The 10,551-nt window shown below is 36.9% G+C and overlaps 1 protein-coding gene across 1 annotated transcript; it reads left to right on the top strand.

Moving 5' to 3' along the window:
* The first annotated feature begins 1,201 nt into the window (after positions 1–1,201).
* On the top strand, positions 1,202–8,008 carry coq10a (coenzyme Q10A). Its single transcript, XM_084720403.1, has 5 exons — positions 1,202–1,818; positions 3,982–4,131; positions 4,226–4,418; positions 4,639–4,740; positions 6,458–8,008. Exons 1-5 carry the CDS (start codon positions 1,682–1,684, stop codon positions 6,623–6,625), a joined length of 750 nt encoding a protein of 249 aa, XP_084576529.1. The 5' UTR covers positions 1,202–1,681; the 3' UTR covers positions 6,626–8,008.
* The last annotated feature ends 2,543 nt before the right edge of the window (positions 8,009–10,551 follow it).

Consider the following 10,551-nt stretch of genomic DNA (forward strand, 5'->3'; position numbering starts at 1 on the left):
TTCCCTCTTTTCTTTGATTGATTTTAATTTGATGCTTAATTCTCTTGGTATTACAAACAATAAATAAATAAATAAACAGTTTTAGAATAATACAATATTACAATATTAATCTTATATTGTGTAATTATTTATTTATTTAAAGATTTCTATTTAGTTTTGTGTTATTTGATGTTCAACCTCTTTAGAATAATTAGAATATGTATCTCATTACATTGTATTATTGTTTTCATTATCTTTTTTTTTTAAATATCTATTTGATATTTTTGTTGTTGTTATCAGCTCAATGCAATGTGTGATGTACATTGTTATGTCCCTGACATAGTAGCTGAATAAGTTTTTTTTGTTTGTTTAAATGTACAATAGGAATTACTGGCTTGTAGGTCTATGAAGTTGTGACTTTTATCTTTTCTACCTCTCAAATGAGGACATTCTTTTCCAGACGATCACACTCAGGGGGGCAGAGGTGAGTAAACTGTAGCCGTTTTTACTTTTATTCAAAAAAAAAAAAAGAAAAAAATGTGAATGTGAAAAATATGTTAAGTATAATTTGCCCCAAAGTCAGAAATTGCTGTGCACAGATGTGGTATATTACAGGAAGATACAGGGGTGTAAGTGAAGAAGAGAGAATTTGTGATTATTATGAGCTAAATGAGATGGAGGATGAAATTAATTTTATTTTGTTCTGTCCGATATATCATGATTTGAGACAAATATTGTTACTGCTTTGATAGGTTTGGAGAATGGAGCTTTAATTGAATAACTTTCTCATAATGTTTTTGCTTTTTCTGAGCCGGGAATAAAAGAGAAAAGTGGAATCAGATAATCAGAGAATTTTGACTTTTTAAATTTCTTAAAAATTACTCAAACTGATTAACTGGTCTATATGATGGTCAAAATAATTGGTAATTAATTTAATAATGGATTAATAATCGATTAGTTGTTGCAGCAGCTCTATTTTTGTCAGTTTTTATGTTTCATAATAAAGCGAAATTGAAAAGAGTTTATTTTAATCCAGAGAAGAAGAAGAAGAAGAAGAAGAAGAAGAAGAAGAAGAAGGAGAAGAAGGAGGAGGAGGAGGAGGAGGAGGAGGAGGAGGTGGAGGAGGTGGAGGAGGAGGAAGAGGAGGAAGAAGAGGAGTAGGCTTTATTTTACCGCCGTTAACCTCCAGTCCAGTAGGGGGCAGCATTTCCCCACTGAGCCGTTTGTCTGAACCAACTGACAGAAGAAAGGAACAGTTTGTCCCACCGGCGTTTTATTTAGCAGCAGAAGGTCGTCCTGCAGCTTTGCGGTATTTGACAGCACCGAAAACCAAAACAGGACTAAATTATTGAACTTCATAGCAAGGTCGGTTCTCGAGACGCGGAGTGATGTGAGTATCGCTGAAAAACTAGAGGAACGCGGCTGTACGTCGCGTTTGGTCGGGCTCGTTATGAAACCTTGCTAGCTACATTTGCTAACGTTAGCAGCTGACTAACGCAACTAACGTTAGCTACGTTGACAGCTCAGAGAGCGGCAGGAGGCGGTGTTGAAGTGAAGGTAATCAACCTAAAGCTACGTGTGAATTAACGCTAATATAGCTGGACATTTGAATCCCACCGCCCGGTGCTGGACTACAGACCCCCCCCCCCGGACTCAGCTTCTCAGATCCAGGACCGCCTTTCCTTGAACTGAGGCTGGTTTGATGGCAGCCTCGGCTAGTGCCCGGCGGTTACCTATGGGTGTGCGGACATTCAGTGACTTTCTCCAGATCGCCACTGTGGGTTCCCCTCGCTCCTGTCGTACAGCTGTTCAGAGAGGATGCACGCGACAGAACATCAGGTGAGTCTGACATGGAGACACTGGAGTCTATCAATATATTGATATCTGTGGTCCCTCAATACTGAGGGACTGACACCGTGTCTCCTCTGGATCGAGCAGCACCCAGTGGAAAGGGTGAAGCCAACTTTATCAGGGTCTTTCTTCACCCTGTGAGATGCAGCTGAAACACCCAACTCAGTAATTATCGATATTGATAATATAGGTCGAGACTGACAGCATGCTGTGTGATCCAAAGGGTGGAAGCAGCTGAGGGGGTAAATAATCAATTATTAACAGGTCATTAAATAAATAATCAATGAATCAGTTTAAGTAAAATTTTTAAAGACAAAATTAAAAGAGCTTATAAAATGTGAATATTTCCTGGTTTCTTTCTGGTTTCTGAGGACGTCAGCTTTGGCTTTAGGAAACACTGATATTCGGACGTTTAATGGACCAAACAACTAACTGATTGATAAAGAAAATGATCAACAGATTACTTTATAATGAAAAGTATAATGACAGGACTGGTAAGGCTTGAAAAATAGGTCCAAAGATGTGGATCACATGTTTGGACCTTTTTTTTAAGTGATAAGATTGTGACAGGATGAGTTAATCAAGAAAACAATTAAATAAACAAATAAATTAAATTATTTTGTCTATGATTTATCTTTTATCTATTATTTATCTTTTTACAATATTGTACTTAGAACTTCTTTTTATTCAGTTTTTTTTTTTTCTTATAATCCTCCTCATTTTAAGTTTTCTTACTCAACAAATGACCTGGACAGACGAAACAATGTCAAATTAGGCACAATTACTGTAATTTCTAGACTATTGATTAATTGATTAATCCTTAATAATCACATCCTTGATTAACACAATTAGACGTTTTCATAAATTATCATCAGCATGTGGACATAATGGATAAAGACCCGTAATAAAACAGTGAAAACAGTCTGGTCAGTTAAGAAAATTACAACACTTTACTGTAATGCAACCTTCATATTGGGGATGTGTATATATGTGATAACTGCAAATAGACAAAGTCTGTACATACAGCAGCAACAAACATTTCTGAAAGGCTCCCAAAAAATGTCATTAAGGGTAATTTAAGTGTTGTTATAGCAAAAGTACTCTGCAAGATCATTTTGCTTTTTTAAGGCAATAATGGCCATTTCTATTCCCAGTTAGTAATGATGCATAGGCCTGTCATGATAATTACATGACCGACTTATCATACAATATGGACATTACCTTTTTTTTTTTTTTTTTTTTTTTCACACCAAGTTGTCACAACATCTTAGTCAACATGATCCCAGTTTCCCATACCATATAAAACTTGGGCACAGTGCACAAGCATTTTTTCACAGTGCCTAAAAGCCAAATGAATTCAAGTTTACTCAAGCTTTTATTTATTTAGGGTATTTTGATATTTTTTCACATTCTAATTCCAATTTCTGAATATATTTAAGGATTAAAGATTAAAAGTTCACTGCATTTTGACAGTACTTGCAATATTATACTTTTGTCTTTTTAAAAATCTATTTTGTCTAGTTCTTAGGCAAGGTTTTATTTAACTATATTAATGTTGCTTTTAAATCTATTTTATTGAATGTCACTCTCTATTTGAAAGAGTATATATCTTTTTTATTTCACGATATTACAGTTTTCTTTTTTTTTATTGTCGGTTTCTCAGTCATCTGTTAAGCACTTTGAATTACACTAACCTGCATGAAAGGTGCTATACCAATAAAGTTTGATCGATTGATCATATGATTATATCAGTGGTATAATATTGTCTTGAAATGACAATATGGTTTATTACAGTAGTCTCTGGGACCGTGTGTCATCCAGCAAAAGTAGTTATCATGACAACCCTAGTGATGGATTTTTCTAATCATGAGTGTTAGCTGCCAGTCAGAATTTATTTTCCCAGATTCTACAGGTTGTCTACTAGAAAAGTGGTTCTAGTGGTTCTGACATTGTATCTTTATTTCTATTTGCACAAATGGCCCAACTCAGAAAATACCAGCACAGTCACAACACAGAGACCTTCCATTACCTGCTGGTGCAGTGTTGTTTGTGTAAACTGGAATGTAGTGGGCCTGTTTTGTTGTGGACTGTGCCTGTGGCAGGTTGCTCTTCCAGAATGTGGCTAACAGCACATTTTCTCTTACCTTTTAGACACTTGTCATCATGTGGCATTTTGATGACAAGATCTCCCAGAGTGCTTTGCCTTCAAGACTGGGACACAATGACAACTGTTCCCCAAAGCAGAAACTTCATCAGTCTCACCAACAAAAGGAAGGAGTACTCCGAGCGTAGGATACTTGGGTAAATTTCCAGTATGAGCTAGTAATACTTTATCTATTAAATGTTTTTGATTTATCTATCAAATCCTTAACCTTGACGATGTTTGCTGTCTCAGGTTTTCTATGCAGGAAATGTATGATGTTGTGGCAAATGTTGACGAGTACAAGAACTTTGTGCCCTGGTGTAAGAAGTCCCAGACCATCATGAGACGAGCAGGTCACTCCAAAGCCCAACTTGAAGTGGGTTTCCCTCCAGTGGTGGAGAGATACACGTCTATGATCACTAGTGTCCGGCCTCATCTAGTTAAAGTAAGTAGCAGCTTCACAGAGTCTGTCAGTTCTGTGAATGAAGTTGTCTAATCTAATTACTGTAAAAATCTGTGGATGGCAGTTGTATTTGATATCACTGCAGTTTAAATAAGAAAGCAAACTTTTTAGTTAAAGCAAATACTGTTTATGTTGTCAACAAGCAACCATTGCTCAAAATTCACATTTCTAATCACAGAGTTTCTCCTTTGGGTGACTTTAGGCTGTGTGTACAGATGGAAAGCTGTTCAATCATCTGGAGACGATATGGCGCTTTAGTCCCGGCATTCCTGGTTACCCTCGCACCACCACGGTAGACTTTTCTGTAAGTAGCCTGCGGCTTGTTTCCTGTGGTGATTTAACAGTTGTGTATCAGACCCTTTTTTTTGTAATGACCTTGATTAAAGGAGTAGTTTGACGTTTTGGGAAAATTGTAGCCCAACACAGTGAATGAGACATTCCCAGAAGGTCACATAGAAAAGTTGAGAGAAGCAGCTGTGTGCTGCTCTGTAGCAGAGGTGAGGCAGTTAACTGGACAAACATTCATCAAACAAACCAGTTAGACTTCATCCTTGAAGTCTTTTTTTTTCTTGTAAAACCTGAAAAAAAAAAAGGTTTGAAAACACTTCTGGTAAAGAATACATTTCACCTTGGACTGGACAGTGGACTCAAGGGGGGAAACAGCTAGCCTGGCAAACAAAGTGTAAAAACAACAAGTTGTGTTTATATGAATAGTTCTGTGTGGGACTATTTCTTTGTCACGTCAGTCACTGTGCCTAGTTAGTTAGAGGTGTCAGGGTGAGAAAATTTGTTACAGATTACATCCAACAGTTTGCAGAAAAAATCTATGAATGATGATGCTCAACATCTGTACAGTTAGTGCACTTATTTTGATGTTTTTTGTTAGATCTGAAGATCCTCTACCCACTTAAAACAAAACTAATGCTTAGAAACTTGGATCATTATTAGGTTTCATGTTGTCAGGACTGTCAAACATCCCCTGCACTCACCCCAAGAACTGTAGCTGATACCCACAGCCAAGTTTTAAAGTAACACTGATCTTAAGCACATGCTGGTTGTAATGTAATGATTTCATTACAATATATATAACAACAGAATGCTCACTTTTATTTCTGCGCTCAGCCAATAAATGTTTGGCGACGCTGGGGCTCCACTTAATTACCCTTCCAGTATTCCAGTATTTTAACTGAAATAACCCTCTTTCAAGTAGGATCAAAACCTCTGCAGTCAAACAGTACTTGGATTTTATGTTTTTTCTTGCAGCAAATTACCGCAGCCGTTCTTTGATTTAATGCAATGTATGATTGCCCCTCATCTGCAGCAGCTAGATTCGAAAGTAAGACTATTCTACATGCTTGTGGCGTCTAATACAAATTAATGCCTAAAATTCAGGGGGATTATGATGGGTATTGAATGAAGTACTCTATTGGTGTCACTTTACCAGTAACAGTAACAGTACCGTAATTGTAATTTTTTAAACAATACCCAGCACTACCTTCCAGCGACTTTAAGTCTGAAGAACCATATCCAGTTGTAAATCAGCCTCATGTCAGGCTGCGATGAGCCTACAGTGTGACATTTGAAATCTGACTCCTGCTTCTCTTTGCTGCCCCTGTACAGAGCAGATATTTTCAGTTTGTAATTGTAGCATCTGCCACCCAGCTACGTTTTTATAATGCACTTAGATAGGAACAGTGGGCAAGTAACGCACTCTGTACATTCCCAAACACTGTGCCTTTGTTACTATCAGACAGAGCCAGGCTAGCTGTTGTTTGCCTGTTTCCTCTCTATATGCTAAGTTAACCGACTGCTAGCGGTAGCTTCATAGTTATGGTAGAGGCATGAGTGATACATAATCTTCTTATCAGATCCTTGACAAGAAAGCAAATAGCTGTAGTTTCCAAAATGTCTAACAATTCCTATTCAGATGATTGTTTCCACCTTCTCTTGTTATATTTTAGAACTCCTCTGCTCTCTCTTGCATATACTAAAGACAATATTATTTTTTGGATTTTGAACAGATATCCTTTGAGTTCCGCTCTTTGCTGCACTCCCAGTTAGCCACCATGTTCTTCGACGAGGTTGTAAAGCAGAATGTCGCCGCGTTCGAGCGGCGAGCCTGTAAGCTGTACGGCCCAGAGACTCGTATTCCACGGGAGCTGATGTTTCACGAGGTGCACCAGACGTGATCCCAGCGCCTGTGTGTCCTCATCTGGCCTTAAAGCAACGTTTATACCAACCTTTATTCCCTTCATCCACACGTGAACCTGCATGATGCTGCTGAGTCTCCACCGCTCCATAGACATTAAGAGTCCTGGCATCGCACTCTTGTAAGCATTATGTTGGACTTCCTGCCTCAACAGATCCGTGCTTATCTCCTCCTCCTTGTGTTAAATCTGTGCACTTTCTGTCTACCTCCACTAACAGGGTCCTTGTTCAACAGAAGGAACCCACCATTGCTGTTGCTCCATGGCAGTTACAAGCTGTATTTATGTAAACAAAACAGTAAATCATTACAACATCATTTCATCTTGGTAGAGAGTTGATTTTATTTTAAACAAAGCACAGTGACTCTGAACAAAACACCCTTTTATTTATTTTTTTAATAAAAGGCAGACTTTTGCTCTTAACTGGGATCAAGTCTTATAGTTCACTGTGACCCGAAGGTTTATTGCCACACCATCACTTCAGCGCGTGGATCAGCTGATTATACTGTATTAGAAAAGCTTATACTTTGCCTTTACTTTTATCATATACATTTATTTCAAATTGAAGTTTTAATATATTGTTTGACATATAGTTTAGTAGTGAACCTGTTGCAACACAATAATTCATTTCATCCTTTTAAATTTTTCCATCAGTGGTTATATGCACATTTGTACTGTTTTGTTGGGGTTCAAATTAAATGTGCCATTAGTGTTGTCACTGTTATGTTGTGACAGGATCATTGAAGTGTGCAAAGGGAAAAAGGTCATTTCTTCTTTCAGTTAGCTGTGCCCTCAAGTTGGCTTTGAGGCTTGGGGAAATTTAGCTTTAACTTGGCTATTGTTGTGCTGTGAGAATTGCATTTTGTGGACACTGAGACCTGGCTGCCAATTTTTTAATAATGTTTTATTTTACAGCCCCGCTCTGTTAACCATCACAGGATTCACAGAGGTGGGAGGGGGGGAAATCTTAACTTTGCACAAACAAAAAGCACCTGAATAAATCCATGCTGGAGAGTACTGTGGAAAAACTTAAAATGGGATAACAACAAATAGGTCACAGATTATGTATTTATCATATATATAGTTTGTTTTTATAGACTCATTAGGTTAAAGATTAGAATTTAAAGATTTTAGATGATTACTGAATCATCTGCTTTTAACTCATGCAAACATTTATTGATAGAAATCTGAGAAGATGATCCAACTGATTACTGCAGTGATAGTAAGACATTTCTAACAGGTTATCTACTTGTTTCCCTACTCTGCTTTTATTCTGAAGGTCATCAGGAGGATGTTACTCCTGTCATGTACATTGTGAGTGTGAATTATGATGCTGGGCTGTAGAATAAAACGTTATCAATCATTTATCATTGTCTGCTTTTTTTTTTTTTTTTGATGTTTTAGCTTTTATTTACAAACATGATGATGCATGAATGTAATTGGCAAAGAGACAAGCGTTTACGTGTTGCATTGTGAGGGAAGGACTACATTAATTTGGGATTTATATTTCATATCAGAGAAGCCCATGGCTTTATTCCAGGACAAAGGGCTCATGAAGTCAGCTGATTGTATTTGCCAGTTTTAGAGGTGACTGATTTGAAGTTGCCAAAGGTCAGTGGAAGAATAGGCAGGTCATTCTGTCCACATGCTCCAAGTCTCATACTTCAATGAAAGTGTATTGAGTGTACGTATTTTTTTAAAGTTGCATTTTGACTTCTAAGTTGATGTGTTTTTTTTTCTCTATTGTGGATGTGTTTGGAAATGAAGGGAGAGTTAATCATCAATGCATGAAGAATGTTCATTAAACCGAAATGGGCCTGTTAATCACAATAAGTAACTTGTTAAAAAAAAAAAAAATTAGATGCCATTTCTGAGTGAAATAGTCTGTTTTGTACCATGTTGGAGTTATATTCAGGCATGTGATACATGTTGTCAGTAATGTTGTATTAGTAAGAATGCGTCTTCATGCCAAGTTATTTTTTTCTTTGCCAGAGACGTTTTAGTTTTATTTTCAGTAAGTTGCATACAGATTTCATTTCATGCCAAGTTTTATTTTTGTAGGTGCCAATACTCTCTACTCTACTGTAAATCAAAAACATTGAAAAAATATTTTAAGAGACTGCTGTATAGCCCAAGAAATATTTTAAGAGTATTATATGATGATCACCTGTCCATCACCACAGTATACACTAACACTCAAAAGTTTGGACACACTTCTAATTCAGTATTTTTCTTTCTAAGAAATGGTTCAGATTGTGCATATAAAGGCGGCTACTTCGAAGAATCTAAACTATCAAAGAGCAGAAAAACAATGCACATTTGTAGGTCGGAGAAGATCATGTGAGGACAATAAAAGACAAAAAAAAAAAAAAGCATTGTCTTCTGCACCTACAATCAAAGATTTAATAAGAACGATGATAGTAATCTTTGATTGCAAGTGCAGAATACTGCAAGTCTTTCGTGTATTAGATTCTTAAAAAACCAAAACAAATTTTACCTTTTCAAATTTTCTCTTACTACATAATTCCATATGTTGATGTCTCCAGTGTTAATCTACAATGTAGAAAAATAACAAATAAAGAAAAAACACTGAATGAGGGGATGTGTTCAGACTTTTGACCGATTATGTTTCCACATTAATTGTCAAATTGCAGGTGCATGAATGACCCTTGGTCTTGGTAGCCTTTTATGTATATAAGGATGAAGACACACTACTATCTTGACTGAAGAGTTGCTACAATAGAATATATTGCCTTTTTTTTTTTTGCAGTCCAATCACTTTTCCAATGCAAGCTAAAATATATCTTTGTAAATACTGTGGGTGCATTTCAGAGCTTTGTTATTTAAATAAAGAAGCAGGTGGAATTTATGTCTTTGTGTGCAGTTTGTAAGTCATTTGCGATTCTGAAGAATCTTGCACAACCTGAATTTCGCATTTTCAGTGATTTGTTGCAAACCATTTTGTCTTCAAGGTTGCACTCAAACATATTCAGTTGCAGCTCAGTGACTCTGGAATGAAAATGAGGTTCATTAGCATTGCTTAACTTTGTTGTAGCAAACACTCCCAGGCAGAGAAGAGGGTGTGTGGGTACAGTGACAGAGGGCGGACGCAGCTGACCGACAAGAAACCAGAGCGGGGTGATGGTATGTGGGCCAGTTATTAATAACATAGGAGAGAGGGGTATTCGGACATATCTTCTTTCTTGATCATGTCAATTGTATTCATTACATAAAGATCAAATGTATCTTCTACCAGAAAAAAATACACAATAATGACTAATGTAAAATTTAGCCCTGCAACAGGAGCCTTTAGAGGTAATGGCATCGCTAAAAATACCGGTTTTGTCTGTGCTGCATTCACAAACTTCCAGAATTCAATTGTCTGATGCTGCATGTCTCAGCAAAAGTGACTCGAGGTTTACAGAGTGTGAATTTGCTCTTTAACAGAACAAAAAGAAAAAGTTTTTCTATGTTGTAATGTATGCTGACATTACAGGAATTCTCATAAAGGCCAAAGAGGAAAAAAATCATCCATCAACTGAGTGGAGACACGACACTGACCTCTCTTCAGAGGCTCTGTATTTAGCTCTATAGTTCATTGTTCAGAAGCACATAACTGGAATTATAGAGTGAATGACCCACTTTATTTTTCAGGTACTTTTCTATGTCAGTGGTTCTCAGATCTTTTTCAATAACGTGACCCCTTTGAAATATTTTTCTTTTCATTCCAAGTATCCCCTGTTCAGCACAAAAGTTTATGTAAAGCAATACAATACAGCATTGAACCATCAGTGTCAGCTTGTTGAAACATATTATTCCCGATTCTGTCAGTATTTTGTTGCCACTGTTTTCTCTTTTTCAGGTTTTCCTCTGCGTTTTCAGCTGAATTGCTGCTGTGTTTCAATAAC

Source organism: Lutjanus erythropterus, chromosome 6 (assembly GCF_056507025.1).
Source record: "Lutjanus erythropterus isolate fLutEry1 chromosome 6, fLutEry1.hap2, whole genome shotgun sequence".
Taxonomy (NCBI): Eukaryota; Metazoa; Chordata; class Actinopteri; order Lutjaniformes; family Lutjanidae; genus Lutjanus; species Lutjanus erythropterus.